The sequence below is a fragment of the Columba livia genome, chromosome 1 (assembly GCF_036013475.1).
Source record: "Columba livia isolate bColLiv1 breed racing homer chromosome 1, bColLiv1.pat.W.v2, whole genome shotgun sequence".
Lineage (NCBI taxonomy): Eukaryota > Metazoa > Chordata > Aves > Columbiformes > Columbidae > Columba > Columba livia.
The window spans coordinates 197,739,457-197,761,256 of record NC_088602.1 but is presented as its reverse complement, the minus strand read 5'-3'; the positions used below and the strand labels follow the sequence as shown (position 1 = coordinate 197,761,256).

General features: G+C 42.1%; 1 protein-coding gene across 5 annotated transcripts in view; it reads left to right on the top strand.

The window, feature by feature from the left end:
* LHFPL3 (LHFPL tetraspan subfamily member 3) overlaps nucleotides 1-21,800 on the top strand; it is a 250,195-nt gene that overhangs the window by 21,882 nt on the left and 206,513 nt on the right. Inside the window, exon 2 of one of the 5 annotated variants that reach the window (XM_065049086.1) lies at nucleotides 10,819-20,549. The exons of the other annotated variants lie outside the window; for them this stretch is intronic. Within the exon in view, the coding sequence (XP_064905158.1) occupies nucleotides 11,591-12,274 (684 nt within the window). The 5' untranslated portion in view covers nucleotides 10,819-11,590 and the 3' untranslated portion in view covers nucleotides 12,275-20,549. Of the gene's footprint in view, nucleotides 1-10,818; nucleotides 20,550-21,800 lie in introns of those variants that run through there. 5 annotated transcript variants of the gene reach the window in all.

The following is a 21,800-nucleotide window of genomic DNA, read 5'->3' as shown; positions in this document are numbered from 1 at the left end:
AGAGTAGTTTTTAGCTTAAATAAGAAAAACCAGTTAGAGAGACAAAAATTTGGAAATCTTGGTAAAATGACAGGGCTGGATGATGATCCTATTTAGGTAAAAGGTTTTATGTGGAGGACAGAAAAATGGCAGAAGGGGTAAATGGTTCTATAAGAAAATTTGTGAGAGTTAAGTGCTGGCATGTAGGGGAGTGTAAGAAATTGGAAGAATACCTGCCTAAGAGAGATAAATTTGTCTACGCAATGATCGTCTGTAAATGCAAAGCTTAGTACAAAAAAATCGACTCTTAGTTTTTAAAAGTCTTAATTGTATAATTTCTAATATGCTGCAAGGCTTACATCCTTATCACAAAATTCCTCTAAGCAGGAATTAAAAAGAAGCTGAATGAGATTTTCAGTTTCCAAAAATAGTTTGCCAAGACTGGAGGTTTTTTTCTCCTCCTGATTGCAAGAGAAATCACTCTGCAGTGTTTTATTGAAGAACAAGTGGTATTGAGTAAAAGAATAATTGATAAGTGATTTTTCTCCCTTTCTATTCTCTAAGCTGGATTTTGTTGTGCTGTCTAGATGAAATATTCACGATGGCACTGACCCCTTTCTTGTGCAATTTGTTCAATGTTTGCTTGGAGATGTTCAGAAGAAGTGGAGCAGAAAATCCCTTGCTACAGCCAGCATTTGCTGGGGATTACTCTTCACACTGGTATATGTTGAAGGAGATTCACTAGATGAAGTGATGAAATAGCTCCATGGTTTCAACACTAGAAATCTGGGAGTGTGATCCAGCCAAACCCGCTGCCCAAAGATGGAAAGCTGCATTCTGTTTTTATGAAAGGGGTAAAAATACAGAAGGTGTTGAACAGCTCTTTGAAGTGCACGTTTGAGCTTTGGGTTACGAGAAAGGTAAAGGTAGTGCTTCCTCTTTGCTTCTTTTCAGTTCCTAGGAAGAGTATTTTTGGGAATGATTGGGGCTCTCAGTTTCCTGATGATGAGTATTTGCTGACGCATCGTACTTAACCATTCTGACTTTGCTGCGTTGCCACTGTGAAGAGCATTCTTAAGCGTGGGACTTAAGTCTGTTATTTGAACTATCGAGATAAGTATATATAGAATTACATTTGTGTCTCACAGAGTGACCAAAGGATTTGTGTTCTCTCTCGATAATCGGCCAATTTTTCTATTATAGAAATCAAACTTGGGAGCTCATCAGAGCAGTGACTCCTGGTTTCTGAGGAGCACGTGCTTCTCTCTGGGTACCCAGCGTCAAACTGCAAGACAAACTGCATTCAGAATTTAATTACTTACCAACTTCTCCTGCCTCTGTAGCCTGTCTCCATTGTCGTATTGTTGCCTTGTGCTCGTTACAAACAGCTAACGATGGCTGACAGAAGAGCAGGTGCAACCTGCAGCATGAGCGAGCCCCTTGGCTGCTCTGTTCATGTGTTGGATGTGTTGCAATGGCCACCTGGCTCCAGCACTGCCATTCTGGGAGATGGAAACAGCAGTGTTATCCCTTCCAGCCTAAGCAGCTGTGTCAGAGAGGCAGAGGGGACAGCACTTCATGTCCTGCCACCTTCCTGAACTTCTCTTGTGTTCTCTAGATCTCTCATGCCATTTTTATTTCTCTGTGCAATCCTTCCCAAAAAGTCTCATCTCTCTTTTGGCTTTGTTCTGCCAATTGGCCAAAAGGATTTGTGGCAAATGTCCGAGACGCCAAGTAAGTCTGACTGGATTCAGCCCCAGTTACAGGAATATACTGCCTGTCAGGATAAAGAATGTTTGCTGAGGGCAAGGGTACCCCTTTGGTGATGGCAGAGGTCAGGGAGGCTTTGAGTCGTAGGCTTGCATCTGCCGTGCGCTCCTCCTGAGACTGCAGGCAAGTAACATTCTGAACTTGATTTCTCACAGTTATCTGAGCAGAAGAGGATGTTACTCCAGCAAACTCTCAGTTATGCCAGTTAGTGGGGAGGTTGTTGAGATACACTGGATGAAGCAAAAGTACAGATGGTATCAAACATGCAGATAAGGCAGTACAAACGTGTGCATGGAGGAAAAGCAGGCCTGTGATGTTGTTGGTTGCATGGTGGAGCAGTTCCTAGATGATCTCGGGGTAAGTATTTAGAATGTGGTCCTGTGTGGACATAGCTGAAATGTTCCCTTTGTGGGATACCCATGGTACACGGCACAGAAGGTGTCAGGCTGGGATCTGTGCCCTGTTGTGCTGAGCCCTGTCTAGAAGGAGGTGCAAAGAGAACAGTGTGTCCCAAAAAGTTCCATGTTCAGAACACGCAAGGCAGGAAGAGAAGCAGCGGCAGAGAGAACAGACATGACTTAGGCACAGTGCTCCAGAGGGCCATGAACTGTCTCCATCCCCTGACTTATGGTCCGGTCCCAGCCACTAAGCTCCACTGCCTGAAAGCAGTCTTGGGAGGCTCTTTGGTGCCATGGATTGAGCTGAGGTGTTTTTAAAGAATGTCCTACCAAAATACGCTGGGAGATATTAGTGGTGTTTACATATCATCTTGCACCACAATCCTCCTTTCTAATTACTTGGTCTCTTTCTCTATGTCATTGTAGAACAGCTTGACTCTGCATCTAGTCCATCTCTGCCCCACTGTACTCATGCCTGCTAAAAGTTTTTATACAGAATAAACGCCATAAATGTACAGATTCAGCTTTCGTAACGTGGTTAGCTCAGTATTTTTTTTCATTATTTGATTATTACAATATCAAAAGGTCTAAGTGCCTTTATGGATGGATAACTAGAGAATACATTTTTGTGAGAAGGATCTCTTTTTTTAGTTAGGAAGCAATTCTAAAAATGCCTGAAAAATCCTTAATGATATTTATTCTACTCAGCTGACCTAAAAATAGCTGATGCAATTTGAGTAGGAATGAAAAATCACTTGCATGTGGAGTTTCAGCTCTAAGTGCAAGGCAACCTACTCTCAAATCAAACAGTGAGGTCAAAGTCAGGATTTCCTAGTTTAAAATTGCAGTTTTGATACTTTGCAAAAGTACTCATTGTGGCTTTGGGCACATCGTACAGTTCCTCCTTCTTTCAATCAGCTATGCAGATTACTTACCACCTGCTGTAGAAACGTGATAGTTAACATTTCTAAAAGTGCTTAGTAAATCACATTGTGCTACTTTGTAGCTGGGATGTATTTGGATATAACTTGTAGCTTCATTTCATGTAGATCATGCCACCTTGGTTGGGTTTCCTAAGGAATTATTGTTGGAGAACCAGAGATTAGCATGTAACCTGCTAAAAGCCTGTTTGGGCCTCAAGAAGTAAACGGTTTCTCACCTCTGCTTTGCTCTCTGATCTGAGAGTGTTGGAGCACTTTGCAAACGTCCCTGAGCTGAGCTCCTTAACCCCAGCAGCAGAAGGGCACGTCTGCTGCTACTTAATGAGGAGAAAGTGGAGGTTCAGAGAAACTAAACCCAACAGCTTAGACTCAAGAGCCTAAGTCCGAAGATGCTGGTTTTCTGAGGCTGGGTGAAGGTCGCTTGGGAAAGGTGTGACATGTCCAGGTCCACTGCCTATAGCTCTAGTCTTTTAATAACCAGATTAGCCCTGCTATAGCTGCCAAACTTTCCTCTAAATGGAAGACTTACAACTGCTTGAACCTGAGGAGATTGACACCGTATAATCTATAACATAGCCAGCAACCCTGACATGAAAATATGGCCACGTTTAACAAAAATTCAATGCTGTATTTTCGATGAGATAATATTTAGTATTGAATTACCTTTTCCATCACGTTCTTTCCGTGACTTGTAAATGGAGATGAATCCAGGTTTGTCTAAGGTCACAGTGCCGTGATACAACTGATGATAATCTTAGAGTAAAACTACATAATGAAAAGCGTGTTACTGTGAAACCTCTCAAGTGCCAGTCCTCTCGTGTGCATGCAGGGAGCTGGGGACCCCTGTGTGGTGGGGTCTGTCCGAGTCATGCGTGAGGGCTAAAAAAGCAGCACACTATCTGCAATGCCAGAGGGACATTAACTTAGCTCAGTGTAAGAGCCTGTTGAACAGCATAAGACTGCAGTAAGAAGGGAGAAGTGCCTTTTTGTGGCTAAGACATTGAGCTCTGGTCTTCAAGCTTGTCCATGTGCTACAGTCTGGCCCAGAGAGTGAAGTGTCTTTTCTGTCATCTGGAAATTCCATCTTAATTGATTTTCACAGACTAGAAGGACAAAGGAGACCACTTTGAACACCTATCCTGACCTTCTGGTTAATGTGGCCAACAGGGCTTCCCTGAATTAATTCAGATTCGATTTAAAGAAAAGAGAAACAACAACAACAACAACAACAACAACACATTAAAACCACCCAAATTGTCTTCTCATGCCAGTCCCTCAAATTCCTAATCAACTTATATTTCAAAATTTTTAATCATAATACTTCTACTGCAGTGACTATTTCTTTTCCAGTTTCCTTCTAGTTCAGATCTGGACTGGAGAACACCATGGGTCTGTGGTTTTTCCCATTCTTACTAAAGGTTTTGTGTAGGTGGGGGGCTGTGAGGAAGGACTGAGTAGGGGCAGGATGAATCTAGTTCACTTTGCTGCCATGTAGCTGAGAGTGTGTAAGGATGGAAAGACACCCCACACAACAGCCTGGGAGCAAAGGGCTGAGGAGAGAGGGGCCGGGGCTGCTTAAACAGCAAGATGAGCTGGAATTCCCATCCTTAAGATCTGGAAATGAAGATGGAAGCTATTTAAGTAGCTTGTCGTCTTAAGGTTATTTTCATAAGCTTTGAAGCTAGTCAACAGATAAACTAGGTGAGGAAAAAGATACTCTGTGGTGCAGCACCTGCTGGGCTTCTGACCAGAAAACCCAGAGCTCATGGACCTTAGAACCTACCTATAGCCCTCTCACTTTGTAGGAGGAATGAGCCAAAGCAGCTGGGCTGTCTGTGAAGTCAGAGGTCTGTTTCCCATTTCTGCTCGTTTCCTTCCTTTCCTCTCAGAGGAACGTGACTCAGCAGCCCTTCAGAGCCAGGGCTGGACTCAAGCCTGAAGCATGAGGTCAAGATGCCTGGCTTGGCTTGGCTGCCGAAAGCAGGACATTTCTCTTGACAAGAAGCAGCAAGAATCAGACCGCACAAAAGTCTGTAGTCTGGTCACTGTGCATGATAACTGTCTAGGGTAAGCATCGCAATATCTGATTGTTATTTTTAGTAGGAACATACTTTAACTGCTATATATGGGGCAGTTTTTTGAATGTGTGCTACCCAGCAGGAAAGGGGAATACCCACCAAAGTTTTTGTTGATGGAAGGTTGCTGGGAGCTCCTGCTCTTCCGTATCAATCATAAAAAACTTTTCTCCTCTTCTAGTTCAACATATCCTGAAAACATAGCCTTTTTCTGCACCCTGTTTGGCTGCCAAGGTTCTCCATCATCACCCTGGTGCCAAGCCACTCACTCATCCTGCCCACATATCTGATTCACCCTGCTTTCAGTGATGATGATCCGTGTGCTCATTCCTCTCTTTGCCATGGTCAGTGAGCTACCTGGCTCTCAGGTCTGTCCAGCTGAGACGCCATAGAATAAGTCCAACATTAATTGCTTGTATTTTGTAAAAATACCCTAACTGTTCAATGAGTAAGAGGTTTTTTTACAGTTACCAGCATTTAAAAGTATTGCACAAAATAGTGGCTTCTAAGGAAGACCTGATTTCCAAAACAAAAATTGATTGTTTTTCCTGACTCCATTTCCAATATATTCATCTGCTACCAATCCCTAAAGTGATGAAGGGTCGTGCAAAAAAGGCCACAGAATATTTATGTTCATACATGCATATTATTTTTTCCTGTTATATTTTAGAAGTCTGTTTAAAGAAAAAGAAGACTTTATTTAAAAAACAAAGAGGCTCATGGCTACCCAATGTCACTTAGCAGAGCACTAGCAAATGGTGCTGACAGCTCAAGACAGATTGCTGGGGGTTAGCAGTGTCATGACAGAGCACATCTCACCTCTTGACTGACTATGCTCTCCAGTCTCCACCCTGCTAATTACTGTGTAGCACAACTAAATAAACAATGCATGCTGCATTCCTCTGAACTTACACATAGGTGAGTATTACACAATCATATGGACTTTCCCATTAACGGTGCTATGCAGTCTCCTATTTTGATAGAGGAAAGACATGGACCTGTTGGAGAGGGGCCAGAGGAGCCCACCAAGATGATCCGAGGCTGGAACAGCTCTGCTATGAGGACAGGATGAGAGAGTTGGGGTTGTTCAGCCTGGAGAAGAGAAGGCTCCAGGAAGACTTTATAGCACCTTCCAGTGCCTAAAGGGGGCCTGCAAGAAAGCTGGAGAGAGACTTTTTAGAGGGGCTTGTTGCAATTGGACAAGGGGTAGTTGTTTTAAACTAAAGGAGGGGAGATTCAGGTTAGACACGAGAAGGGAATTTTTTACAACGAGGGTGGTGAAACACTGGCCCAGGTTGCCCAGAGATGTGGTACATGCCCCATCTCTGGAGACATCTAAGGCCAGGCTGGATGGGGCTCTGAGCAACCTGATCTGATTGAAGATGTCCCTGCTCATTGCAGGGGCATTGGACTAGATGAGTTTTAAAGGTCACTTCCAACCCAAACTATATTCTATGATTCCATCTAGTGGAGTAGACAACTTTTTAGGGCATCTGTCCTGCTGTTTGGTGAGAGACTCAGTAAGAGGTGACACTTTTCAGCTTTTCTGCATTTCCTAGATGTTTGTTAGTAATGCTGTGTCTCACATAATCCATAATGATATGGCTGGGAGCAGTTGATTTACAAGAATTACTCACATTCCGGCTTTGGCCACTATCAGTTCACCTTGTAAAAGGTTTGCAATTGCTTTATCCAATGATGGAAAGCAATAAGGAGACATTTCCTGTGGCTGTTTATAAGATTTAGTGACAGGATTGGTTCAGAAGTAATGTATGCAAAGGCATTTCCAAGTCCATCAGAGGAAACCCCCTTGGAAAATTTGGTTGTTTCCTGAGCTAACTTCATGGTGTAGTTCCAATATAATCCCTATAGCTGATTGGAAATTCTAACAAAAGGATTTTTTGTTAGAAAATGCTGATTTGCAGTAATCAAACCACATGTAGCACTGTGCCAGTCCCAGCAAAACTGAAGGTAATGCAAAAGGCGTCTCCTGTCTGGGGCAGGAATTACTGAGGGGAATATTTCAGGGATAACGAACACCCACTATCAAATCTTTCCCTTGAATAGGATACCTGATACCTGCATCTTAGAAATTCCTCCCTGTCCAGGAGGATTCCCTGACACTCACCCTGTTGGCTGTCCCAGGTGTCTCTCCCTTTTGCAGAAAACCTCAGAAAGGTTTTGTTTGCCTTGCAACAAGGAGTGGCGATCTTTTATGTTTTGCAGAAAAGCCGTTCCCTCTCCAGGGTAAGAGCACTCACACAAGCCCATCCTGCAGTGCTAAAAGCCATTGTAAACCATTGCTTCCCCCTTTGCCTGCAGACAGCAGAGTCACTGGTGGCAGCATGGAGGCGTCTCAGGTGCGGTTTGCTGGGCCCAGCGTGGTGGGGCAGGTGCGGGCAGAGCTCTGTCCCTGCCTTTGCTGCTCCTGCCTGTGCTGAACCCGAGGAAATGTCAGGAGGATGTGCCAGGGTAGGTTTAGGTAGGACATTAGGAAAAGGTTCTTCCCCCAGAGGGTGCTGGAGCACTGGAACAGGCTCCCCAGGGAGGTGTCACAGCCCCAAGGCTGACAGTGTTCAAGAAGAGACTGGACAACACCCTCAGGCACATGGTGTGAACTGTGGGGTTGTCATATGCAGAGACAGAAGCTGGACTCAATGATTCTTGTGGGTCCCTTTTAACTTGGGACATTCTATGATTCTATGCCTGTGCTGTTCCTGCCTTGCAGGCAGGGAGCAATCCTACCTGGCACTCACCCGTGAGTTGGGAAGGTTTCCTTGCATGCACTTTCCTGCTGTGCAGCTCAGCAGAACCAGGTCTTAAGGCTATTGTTGTATTTGCCCCTCATGGAGGGAATAAATAGGCCAAATAAATAAATCAAAAAGGTCAAAGGCTTTTTGTCAATGGTTCTTCTTTAATTGTGTTTGGATCCTTTTCCCTCCTGCCTTGCAACTTACAGGAAGCCCTTAAGCACCAGTTCTCAATAATAAATGAACAAGTCCCTACTAAAGACCATGCACTCCCATACACTTTTCCCCGGTTTCATATCTGTCCCTCCTGGCCTCTGTAAGAATTCTAAGTATTTCTTAGAGTATTACTGTTGTGTATTGCACTGCCTTTTTCTATATAAGGATAATAAAGAAAACTTGCTATAGCCCATATTTTGTCTGTCTAAAATCTCATTACTGTCATCTTCTGAAGAAAGAGAAAAAAAGTAATATGGGTACTTTCCTCACCGAAAATTAATTTCCTTGATCATGGAGAAAGAGTAACATTACCTGTAATCACATGGCTAAGAGCTATAGACTTTAGCCATTTTTGGAAGCTTTTCAATATCGTAACATAGCTGCCAATGTAGTCAGATTAACTGTAAAGAGGAATGTTTTATCCTTTACCCTTTTGTGGTTGTGGATGTGTCATAAGGTCGCATCCATATTATTACTATGTTTGGCCTGTGTTTTTCAGTAATTAGTTCAGTCCTTGTTGTTCTAACTTGTTTAATAGTATTTTTGGTTTCAGTCGGTGCTTTCTCATTTGCATTAATATCTGTTATATTCCAAATAAACATAGTATAATGAATTTGTTGACACAACAGATGCACTAAGGGTGGCTCTTAGGAGCTCCAAAATGACAGCCACCCGTTGGTATATGAGTGACTATGTTTGGTTTTAGGAATTTTTCTATTTTGTTAATTTGTTATTACTGCATATGCTTGATAAATATATCAGAGAGAAGGCTTTGAAAGATGTACAGGAGCCTAACGGTCCTTAGCAGTTCAGATCATTCTGTCTGGTTGAATGAATGGAAAATTTAATTTCAATACTCTCCCGTTTCCCAGGCCATTTGAAACGTGATGAATTTGGTGTTCCTATGAACGCTGGTCTGATTATGTGGCCCACATATTAAGCTAACTTTGCTGCCACTGAACTGGTAACTATAGCACATCATCTTCTGTCCTGTGAAGGCAAGTCCTCAAGTTCTCAATGCAGTTCATAAACTCGGCTGACTGGTGACCAACCTGTTGGGCTGCACCTGCAGACCTGGTGAGGTTTGACATGAGCAAGTGTTGTAAAACCCAGCCGGGCTGATTCATTTCTTCTGTTTCAGTAACATTGGCTGTTCTGGATACTGTGTGGGCAGTGCCCACCCCAAGTGGTTGCTTTTTTAGGTCAGCAGGTGACAGACGAGGGAAGGAATAGAATATATTTTCTAGAGTGTCTCTTTTAAAAGTGTTTTAGTGGTTTCTTTATTTCAACATCATTGCTTGACTATGTTTCTTGTATATGTCAGTGTAGAAACGGGCCTAAGGGGAATCTCAAAGAGAGGTTTGTACCCTTACAGAGCAGGCAAATAATCTGCTATATAGACAAAGCATGGTGCCTTAATCACAAACATGCGGAGGATTATTTTTAACTTTCCGTAAAAACTTATGACAACCGACCTCTAAGCCTTTTGTGTTGACTTAAAAAGGGCTAGACATGACAGCAATAACTGTCTTGCAGAAATTAATCACTAAAGTTTGCTTTTGCAAGTTTCTTTGCTGTGGCTGATCCAGATCCAGCACTGTCCGTGGGCCTCCAGGGGATTCTCTTTGCAAGTTTATTAACTCTGTCCTCAGGGATGCCTGGGCTAACTGGGGATTTCATCTTTGTCTCACGCTTATTCAACATTTATTAAGGGAAATAGTGGCTGCAGTGAAAAGCTATGAGATCTGACTTAATTAATGTGTAAAGAACCCTAAATCCAGCCCTTCTGGTGAACACAACCATTGGGAGTTTTTGCTTTGTGAGAGAAATATTTCATTGAAGAGAAGGCCTCACCAGCTGAAAAATTGCTAATGCTTTATGGAGGTCGGCTTTCCAGTGTCCTGCATTCAGTCTTGGCCACAGTCCAAAAACTTTTACCGTTGGGTTGATACCTCCAACCAGTTTTGGATCTGGCTGTTGCAGAAGCTGTCTGCCATCAGCTTGTGCCGGGGTGAAGGATGCTCGGCCTGGCTTTGCTCCCGGGCTGCGCTGGCTGTGGATAAGTCGCGTCACTGCCCCAAACCTTCACTTCTCTCTTGTCTTCTTCTGTCTTCTCTAGACTGTGGGTCCATTTGCTCTAAGTAACATCTAAGTCCATGAGACCAAAGTCTGAACAGGGGCTTTTGAATGTCACATATGTGACCATAAAGAGCCAAAATATGCCAGTTTATTAATGTGTACAATTCTGTCGTAAATGCTGCAACTTCATGCTTCCCTGCTGATAACTGTTCTTTTCTCTTTTTAATTATTTGTATCTTTTTATATCAAAACAATTTGAATCTATTTCTGCTACAAGATGGTGTAGGGTAATGATAGGCATTTATGTGTTTCTTTGTTGAGCTGCAGAAAGTGTTTTAAAAGCCTTGTAGCTTTATTTTTCTCTTGGAATGTCATGCTACTTACAAACTAGCATCTTCATCAAGGCTCACTTATGAAAGGACAATGCAACTTCCTGTGCTCATTGACAGTCCTTGGAGCTTATTTCACTCCCTGCTTTTTTCCGGAGACTATATTTGAAGTAGGTAAGATCACTGAAACCATGGTGAGATGTGAGAAGCTGCAGACAAATTAGATGGCTGAAATAACAGTGATTGCTTTTAACTTGATTTCTCTTTTTCTCTGTTTGCAGGCAGATGGGAGAACAGGTCTGTACTGCAGTCATTTACATGATTGCCTGCTTTATCCCTTGACCTGAGAACCTGAGTAGTGGTAGGTAGCATAAGCTTTAGTCAGGCAATGAGAGGCCAAAGTGAACAAAAGTTTTCTTTGTTTAACCCTTCCCTACTGCTTTCACTGAATACAGCTAATTTCTGTCACTTCCATACAGAGGCATTTTAAAGTTGAATAGCGATTAAAGGCGACATTTTAATCTATCCAGCTTTCTTTGTGTGAAAGATCTGCATTTAACAGTTGATTTTATTAACAATTCAAATGTAACTGATGAGTTTTCTGTATATTGTGTCAGTCTTTGTGGCAAATAAACATTTCTGCAAACACTGAAGAGCTCAGAAGGTACATGTGGTGCATGTTTATTACTCATCTGAATTCATCTTTTCTACCTGCAAATGGTGGTGGGCGTGAGTCTTAGAATTGAAAACAAAAGTATTTAGCAAGATAAATTTGTGATGACAGCAACATTCTGGATTGAAAAAGAAAGATACAGAAGCAGAAAAATTCAGTGAAGAAAACTTGGAACAGACACTTCGGGAATAAGAGAGCTAGAAGACAATTGGACAGGAAAATCTCTATTTCCCAGAAATCTAGGACAGGTGATGAAGTTACTTGTGCAAGCATGTTTGATTTCATGCCTAATGCATATACAGAGCAAGGAATGATGGAAGCAGACTGAGTGACATCAGCCACAGCATCGCCGAGCTGCTGTTCAAAGGTGCTGATGACTGATGAATGCAGAGATCACGCCAGTAAAACAAGGAGCCTGCTGGTCCGAGGGGAGCCCACCTGAGGACATCCACGCAGCCCTGCCACGGAGCCCACCTGAGGACATCCATGCAGCCCTGCCAAGGAGCCCACCTGAGGACATCCACACAGCCCTGCCACGGAGCCCACCAGAGGACATCTACACAGCCCTGCCAAGGAGCCCACCTGAGGACATCCATGCAGCCTTGCCAAGGAGCCCACCTGAGGACATCCATGCAGCCTTGCCAAGGAGCCCACCTGAGGACATCCATGCAGCCCTGACAAGGAGCCCACCTGAGGACATCCACACAGCCCTGCCAAGGAGCCCACCAGAGGACATCTACACAGCCCTGCCAAGGAGCCCACCTGAGGACATCCACGTAGCCCTGCCAAGGAACCCACCAGAGGACATCCACACAGCCCTGCCAAGGAGCCCACCAGAGGACATCCACACAGCCCTGCCAAGGAGCCCACCTGAGGACATCTACACAGCCCTGCCAAGGAGCCCACCTGAGGACATCCACATAGCCCTGCCAAGGAGCCCACCAGAGGACATCCACGTAGCCCTGCCAAGGAGCCCACCAGAGGACATCCACACAGCCCTGCCAAGGAGCCCACCTGAGGACATCCACGCAGCCCTGTGGGCTGTGGAGAGAGAAGTGCACTGATAAACACACTTTTGGGTTTGTCCCAGACTGACTAGTGCGTGCCAGATCTGTGTGTAGGAGTAAAGGAGATTAGCTTTTCAGCTACAGGCAAGTAATTCAATGGTAGTTATCTTTCCCAGAAAGGTTTCCGAACAGGATTTGTTTTTCTAACCAAGCCCACAGCTAAGAAGTTAGAAAGCAGGTGTTATTTTTTGTTTGGTTGGTTGTTGTTTTGTTTTGTTTCTTGCCACAGAGCTAGTGATTTGTTGACAGACTTAAAATAACTTATCTAATAAAGGAAGCCACAGTTTAATTACTTGTTGCTTTTGAGGTATTTGATGTAATCTAATATTAGAAAGGAAAACACTGTTCTAATACTGTATTACGAGCATTAAAATTGCAACCATAAATTCTGCTGCTAGGGCCACATAACTTTCTGCTGCTGCGGTGAGATAACTTAAGTATATACAATTCATGACTTAGGTAAATTTATAAAAAACTATATATCCAAATATGCTTGAATTTTTGAAAATAATTAGGATAATCTGAAAGACAACAAAAATAAAAGATGAGTGTTTTAGATATTGAGCTCCTGTTATTTTAAATCTGAATATAATTCTGAAAGTCCCGGACCAAGTATTAGATGCGTGAAACAGATACATATTTATATATAAATCATAAGCTTTGTCATGATCTTTTCAGAGTTCAGATAAAGTTAAGTATCCTTGGTGTGGTATCCAGGTACTGTGTAAATATTTTTGGGTGACTTGTAGGAATCTTGAGGATATTTGTTAGGTACAATTTTCTGAAAGCCCATAAAAGGCCTTCGGAATTTACCATCTCTGGATACACAAGCACTCTGGTGTTTGGGTAAAATGTTTGGAAGTAGAAGTGTTGACTCTCCCTATTAAAGTCCACATTCTTTTGCTAATCACAGAATCACAGAATGTCAGCAATTGGAAGGGACCTCGAAAGAGCACCCAGTCCAATCCCTCTGCTGGAGCAATAACAGATGAGGTTACACAGGAATGTGTCCAGGCAGGTTTTGAATGTCTCCAGAGAAGAAGACTCCACAACCTCCCTGGGCAGCCTGTTCCAGTGTCTGTTACCCTTACCATGAAGAAGTTTCTTCTCACATTTAAGTGGAACCTTTTGTGTTCCAGTTTGTACTCCTTGCCCCTTGTCCTATCATTGGTTGTCACCGAGAAGAGCCTGGCTCCATCCTCGTGACACTCACCATTTATATATTTATAAACATTAATGAGGTCCCCCCTTAGTCTCCTCTTCTCCAAACTAAAGAGCCCCAGCTCCCTCAGCCTTTCCTCACACGGGAGATGCTCCACTCCCTTCATCATCTTCGCTGCCCTGCGCTGGACCCTCTCCAGCAGTTCCATGTCCTTCTGGAACTGAGGGGCCCAGAACTGGACACAACATTCCAGGTGTGGTCTCACCAGGGCAGAGTAGAGGGGCAGGAGAACCTCTCTCAACCTACTAACCACCCCTCTTCTAATACACCCCAGGATGCCATTGGCCTTCCTGGCCACAAGGGCACAGTGCTGGCTCATGGTCATCCTGTTGTCCACCAGGACCCCCCGGTCCCTTTCCCCTGCACTGCTCTCCTGGAGACATCACGCAATTGGCCACATTGCTAATTCCATTTATACAGTTGTAAAACACAATTTATTTCTCGCGATTTTGAAATACCTTGCAAACTGAGTGTTCTCTTGCTGAAACAGTAGATCTCAAACATGGAGCAGCAGAATTCAGCGATGAGTGAAGTGAGAATGACCAGGGTCAGCCACCCGTCAGCAGCTGCCAGACAGGGCCCTGGTGAGGAGCAGCTCCAAGGTCAGGCAGGGATGTCCATCAGTGAGGGTCGGCGTGGCACAGGGACAGCTGCTCCCATCCCTGGAGGATATCCCAGCAAAGGCCAGGAGGAGAGGGCTAAACCCAAACACAACTCCTGAGCTGAGCCTTCTTGGCTTCTCAACACAGCCCTTTCCCACAGCTGAGCTGTTTTCACAGCAGTTGTGCCCAGGATTTCATCACTGCTCTGTGCTGCAGCAGATGTCAAAGCAGACCTCAGCTGGACCCCTGGGAGCAGGAAAGGGGGATACAGAGCCTGTTGGTGCATGCAGGACACCAAAACTTTTAGCAAGTCCTGCCAGTCTGCACCTCCTTATTCCTAAACCAATGAAACACACCAGCAGCTTGTAAGCTGGGCTTCTTGGTCAACCCTCCTCTCAGGTGACATCAAGTCCGGGGAGCCTTCAGGGCTGTGATGGGGTTCTGTGGTCAGGTTACTCTGTGTCCCTCTCTCCAAATCCACACCAGTACCAGTGCATCAGCCTCTGCCTGCCTGACCCTGAGGATGCGGCTCCAGGGACATTCACAGGGGGTCTCCATCCCCAGGGAGCCTCCTGCCAGCTGCTGGATTGCAATTTAAAATAAAAGGCAATTGATATTTGTGACCACTGCTTTTTTCCACTAAGAAGACTTGTGTAACCTTCAAACTCTTCCCGGTGTTTTTTGGGAAGCTGTAATAGTTTCCAAAGTGCTCTGTGTGCTGGTTGTTACTCACCAAACCCCAGTGTTCAGAGAGGTTTTAGTTGAATTCTCTCTGGAGAACGTTTGCTGAAATTAATCTGAGCTGATGCCTATCTCAAGGTATACGCTAGTCAGGAATATAAAACTGCTCAGTTTGTGGATACATATTTCACAGTGGATTTGATCATGATTGTGAATACAGTTTCCATCCTTTTAGTGAAAAGATCTGGCTGTCTGAGTAGGCAGAATATAGAAGTGCTAAGGCAGAAATTATACCGCCGGAAAATAACCTTGACTGTTGTGGCTGAAAATGTACCTTTAGGGAGATGACAAACTCAGTTGATGAGGACTTCTTGAAAGAGCAGATATGCAGAACAGGGACTTTGTTCTTTTTGTTCCAGAGAATTCCAGTCGTAAAACATGAGGTTTCTCAAAAAATGAACAGACCAACTCAGGGTTCAGTAAAGAGCCAAGTGAATAACCGTGTATAATTCCTTCCCACTGCTTTTCTAAGATGCTTTTCTTTATTAAATAAAAGGCAATTCAGAAACAAGGCCTGGTGATGGGCACTAAACACAGATACAGTAGGGAAGGACTGGATCCTTGCATTTTTGTAAAGTTAAACTTTTTTTTTCCAAAACAGGTGGACATAAGACATTTTGTATAGATATTCAAATTTTAAATATAAACAAAACTAAATTGCTTCAACTTGTAAAAAGTCCTGGGTTAACACGGACTAGATCTAGTGAGATTTGTACATTTTAAAAATAACAGAACAAAAATTCTAGGTACTGAAGTAGTTTTTCTGAACAAAGAAAGAAAACATGTCAAGGAAATGACTAATACAAAGATGTTAGCCCTTCAGATTTGAGTACACAGGCAAAATCCAGGATCAAGTAGATCTTCTGCTGGATGATTTGTTGTAGTGAACCCAAACAGCCCAAACCACTGAAACCTCTTGGTACTTTCACTCCCTGTTTATTTCTCTTCCAGCCTTCAGAGAAGGGAAATATTCATTTCCTGGGTCTGGCTGGAGGGCCAGGGAACAACGTGGTACTTCACCATAAATACTGCGCCTAGCTAATACAGCTAACAGTGGTATGGAGACAAAGTGTTGGTTTCAGCTTAAGGCTCTTATCCTTTGCAAAACCCTCTTGAACTCACCATTCCAGTGTCTGTTATTTGGCTTGTTTTATCAGTCTGTGCTCTCATAAAATTCCATCTAGAAATGCCCAAATTTTTAGTGGTTTTGTAATTATGAAATACATTCCTCTGTTGTGAGAAGCAAGTAGGGGGTTGCACTTGTTTATTTTTCTCTTTCGTGTGCAGTCCTGAAGTTGAAGCCTCTGTGTACAGGAAGCATCTAGCAGCTCTGGCATCTGTACTTCTAGTCCCACTTCATCACCAGTGGAGAAATCAGCAACATTTCCCTTTCTGCAGATTACAGGATGAGAGACGACAGTAATTTTTTTCCTGGGTATCCTGACTCTGTTGAGAAATCAGGTTGTGGTTTCCTACCTAGGGCAATGTTTGCAACCTATCACTCCAATGAGTCTATCCTGACAAGGCACCAGCATTGCTTTCCTGTGCCTGTGTTGGGCTCCGTGCTCACAGCGATACAGCTTTTCAAACTGTGCAGCAAATTGCTCCTCGGGTTTGTAGAATCTGTTGGAGGTGGTGTTGTCGTGAGCAGAACCTGCCTTCTCGACAGGTCAAGCTGCAAACAGCCTGTCACTGTCACCACTATGCACTGTGCCTAGATTTTAACTAGAAATGTGCGTTTCTTTTGTTATCTTTAATGATGTGAATGATGGTAGTTAACCCTACTGATGTCAATGAAGTTTGACCCAATTTGGAAATAAGTCTTTAATTATCTCAAGAGAGTCAAACGACATCCTAAAAACTGTCACCACCAATGGTGGCCATTGGGACAGCTGCATTTGAAGCCCAAAACCCCCTCTCTCCAAGTCAAAGGGAAGAAGTATCTTATGCTGGGAGTTGCAGTGGAGGTGGTAGAGTACCAAGGAGGTGGAGGAAGGGGAGAGGTATCTGAAGACACCGTAGCAGGCTCTGGAGATAATTTTTTTCTGGAAGCAAAATAAGGCAGTGACTTGTCTACTGATTCAAAGACGATGAATATAAAGAAGTAGGTGGATAGATTTATTTTAAAATGCAGAGGAAAAGTCAGTTGTACATCAGGATATAAACGAGAAGGTTTGAATATAAATGAGGCAGCACAGCAAATGATAAGATGTAAGAAGAGGAAGCTTTTTGCCAATGAAGGTAATGTGTTTTGTTCTTAGTCTGGAGACTTGAGAGACTGAAAGAACAAAAATGTAAATGAGTGCTCGGGGTTTAGTGACGGGTACAAACCACAGGCTGGATTCTTGCTCAGCCTGGTGTAAAACCAGAGGTACCGAACTGAAATTAGAAAAGCTGCATTAGCACAAAGCTGACAAAAGTGATAATCAGACTCTGTATAAACAGTCTGGAGTTCACCATGACAATCTGGGTTTATCGTGATAGTGGAAGGGTTTGTACTAGACGAGGATATTTCAGGTGGCAATAGAAGCAGTTGAGCAGAAGAGGCTGTTTTAGACAAGGAGGAGATAATTTATCTAAATATTGTCATACATTTTCTGGCTTACACTAATGGCTGTAAATATTCTGGTAGTGAGTCAGTAAGGAACTGCCATGGCCAAGTTCATTAATACAGAGATCTGGAACATCTGTTTGCACAGGCAAATTAGCACCCCCTGTTCATTGGTTCTACTGAGCTCCATAGAAGTGTTTGTCTGAGTCAGAGGCTGGGAAAAGTGGTTTATTTTTTCCCTTCAAGTGTGATTTACCTTGCAGGATGTTCTGTTTTAAAAATACTATTCTTTGAAATTCATCGCCATCTTTTTTCTTTCAGATGTAGTTCATGTGGAAAGACTGGTGGTGGAAGGAGGATGGTTATCAGACATGATATGGCAATGTTACTCATGAAAAATTCTGCTATGCAAATAATCTATAATAGGGAATTCAGTTGTTTCAAAGATCGTGCTGGAAATGTTCAGCTTTTATAAGGGAGGATTCTAATTCTTAGACAAGAAATTGTGGATGGAAGCAAAAAGAAACATAGTAAAGTATGTAGGATCCTGATTGGTGTGCTTGTGCTGGAAATGCAGCTACGGATGGGACGAGTGGAGGTCGAAGTTATTCTCTCCAGCAACAAAATATTAATTTTTCTTTGTTCCTGAGAAGGTTCTGTCGAGGAAATGGGAACAGGGCAGCCACTCATGAAATCTCTTTACCTTTTTCTTGCTCCTTTCCTGCAGATTACCTTGGTAAATACTTACCCTGAGGTCAATAAAACTTGATATTTATCTCAGCAGAAGTCAATGCCTACCTATTAGTATTATTTTTAAAAGAAGACTATTGTTAAGAATACAAAATAGCCAGGTGCAGGTGACAGGCTGCTGATAAATATCTTGAAGATGTCAAATCAGAACTGTCATGTAATAGAGAGGTAACCTAGTAATATCTAGAAGATATAGTCTAGTTTTTAAAGTACATCAACTACATTTGAAATGTAGTGAAACACAGAACACAAGCGCTTGCGCCTCAGGCATCTGAGAAAAGGGAATTACTTAGACATTGTTTGTTTACCAAGTAGAAGATTTACAGGGAATAGCTTTTGAAATTCAGCAGAATAATAATATGTTGGATGGATCATATATTCAGTAGTACTTACTATTGTGCATACTTCTTATAAACTAACAACTAGAGTAGCAAAGAGCTATAAGGTCATTAAATATCGTGGATATGTGTTATTTTCACCCATAATGTGGCAAATACTGTATCTACAGATAGTCAAGAATATTGTGCTTATAGCCAAAAGTCTAAAAGCCTAGTGAACTAAAAATGTCACCTGATGGAGCATTTTTGGCATTTCCAGTGGGCCTTTCATTGTTGAAGCTTTCTCAGAAGCAGGACAGAATTTCTAGTCAAAGCAAGGATAGATTTAAAAAAAAAATAAAAGGAGAAATAAAGAAAATAACCTTACATTTTGCTTTCTTTTCATTGATGGAGATCAATAAAATACCTGATTGGGCGAATTTACACTGTCCCTGGCACTTTCCTTCAAAAAATTACAGAAAATAAGACAAAATTTATTTTGATGATTCTTTTTTCTTATTAAATCTACAGCACAATAGAAACCAGAAATATTTACAAAGCATCCAGATCCATCCTGGACAAAAGGCTGCATGTTGTTTGAGTTGGTAACAGTCACATTCCAATAATCACTTCCCCTACAAGGGAAATAATAATAGCATTTCATTGTATTATATCCATTTGCTGACTATTTTTCAAGCCACGAGGAAAGAAAAAATAAAGAAAATACTGTATTTTTAATGGTGCTGTGCTTCTGAATATAGAAATTCTCAAGAGAAGGGTCCAAAGTGGTAATTGATACTTTTGATAATGTAGAAAGAAGGAAAAATCAGATGGAAATAATTATTTGCCTTTAAGAATACAGATAAAGATAGAAGATTCTTCACAAGAATACAGAAATCAAAAGAAGTTTAAGTCACATAAATGCAAAGGAAAAACTTACTATATACTGACTGAAAAGTGTGGCAAATAAAACTAGCTGAACCACATTTGGTGAAGAGACTATCAAAGCTCATAAAATTCTGTCTTATCTACTGGAAGGAGAAATCACGAGGAAGAAATTTGTTAAATAATAACTGAAAAGTGTGATCAGATATTCTAGATCTATTTAAATCTGCCTTTCAGGGCTCCTCACAAATGTGTGTGTACTATGAAACAGAAAATCTACTGGAGGATTTAAGAAGTAAATGTTTTGAGTTCTGTCAGCCTCCAGAAAGTTGCAATTGCATTAGGGAAGTCAGGAGCTTAAACAGAGACTGAAAAGGCTGTAAACAGTTTAAAAATTGGTGAAAGGCCGAGGCCAGTACTTCTACACACTAAGAGTCTGTACAATTACAGACCTAATTACACCAGGTCTTCATTAATGCTCTGACAAAGATGCTCATCTAGAAGCATGCACTTACTCTCAGATGACTCACAGGAACATAATGCCACAGATGAGAATCCTTTTTTTATTACCAGCGTCTCAAAAATAATAATAAAAAAAGACTTATACTGTATGCTGGGGAGAATGACCACTGGCCTTGTGACCACAATGTGGCAACTTGGGTCTTAAGACATCTCCAAGGGACACATCTACATCTGAAGATTCCTTTCTACTTAAACGAGAGAAGTTGCTTTGTCTTATTTTCAGGTGAAAGAAATATCTACTCAGACACCTCAGATATATCTGGGTTTTTTCCATTGCCTCCTTTTGTTATTACCTTTTAACAAAATCTAAACAGCAAACTCAGGTATACCTATTCACCACCTTGAAGTCTTCATTTGAGCAGGTGAATCCTCCTAATGCTTTAGACTGGAAGCCTACTTATTTCATGGAGCCACTTTTCACATAATATATAATGCATATTGACCTGTAACCTTATAACCAGATCAGAAAAAACAGATCAGCCTTTGCTTTATTCTCTTGAGGCAGCGAGGACCTCTGACTAAGTTGAGAGGCTGGTTTTAAACTTCAAATGCTTCTGTCTGTGACCTCTGGTGTAAGAGCAGCTAAATGTTTTGTACTCAGTTTGAGATCTGGTTTTCCAGGAAAGGGCTGCTTTAAAAACTTTTATTTGCCCAGTTAGTAGAACAAATAGCAAAGGGGGGGGGGGAAAAGGAGATCTTGTATGTCTGCTAAATGATATGAAACTAAAGTGTAACACAAAACGACATTATACTTAGATCACATTTTGCTTCATTTTATGTAAGTTGCATCTTCTGTATTATCTCCTTTCTGGGACAATTTTAGTTTTAGCCAAGTATTGAACTAAAAAGGAGATATTTCTTGGAAATATTATTCCCTATACTGATGAAAGAGAAAGCCCAAGTTCAAAAGTTTCATCTCATACTACATAAGCCACTACAAAAATGATTTTTTAAGTATATATGTACTTCATTTAACAGACTAGTTACTCTGTATTCCACCTTTCCTGAAATGATCACAGCAAGGAAATCTACTATTAGAATAATATATATATATATACATATATACATTAGCTAGGCAGATAACATACTCTACATATGAATTATTTGAGTTGTGTCTTATGCTCTTCCACATGGTTTTGACACCTCTAAGATTTCTACCTGGAAAGCAGAGGAGGTTGTGAGAAGGAGACTGCAAACTGAATTTAGGATTGATATATTTTATTTTAGGAGTCCTGGTTTCACAAAGAGAGTTTGAAGAATTTCTTTTTCCAACGAAATAATTCTCCTTTGGAAAGCGTTTAACCAGCATTCATTTAATGTAGATAATCCTTTAAGGATAGAGAAAATACACCACCTCCGGAGGAGAGAGTGGGCAGCTGTTTGGTGGTAAAACTCCTCAAACTTCCCCACTGTGGCACCTTCATTTCCATAAGACATCTTTCTGAGTCCATGTGTTTACACTGTAATTGGCTTAAAGGGGTTGGGTTGCAAAATACCTGGATAGATGGCAGGATGATAGGTGCGATTTCAATTCCACAGCCTTTGTTTAAAGTAAATGACCATATAAATTACGGCATCTGTAGTCATCTCAGGTTAAAGGAGATAATACTGTTGTTTGTTGAGCTCGTTATATTTGCAGTGTTGCTTTAGTATAGGCATATGCTGCAACAATCTGCTTAGATATTGGTTTTGAGCAGGTAGGAACCCAAACAAAGCTTTTTCTTTGTTAAGGACCAAAATGGAGGTGCTTATGCTGAGGCATGAAATACTCGGGCACAGCAGCCGCTGGAGAGGATGCCGTGTCCTCAGTTCAAGAGTAATTCAAGACACCTGATGGTATGTGAGATTTCCAATTCTGCTCTGCTCTTATGGGCTTCCTGTAGATGAGTTTGGTCAAAATCCAGAATAAGGAAGGGTCTATTTGCAACCAGGC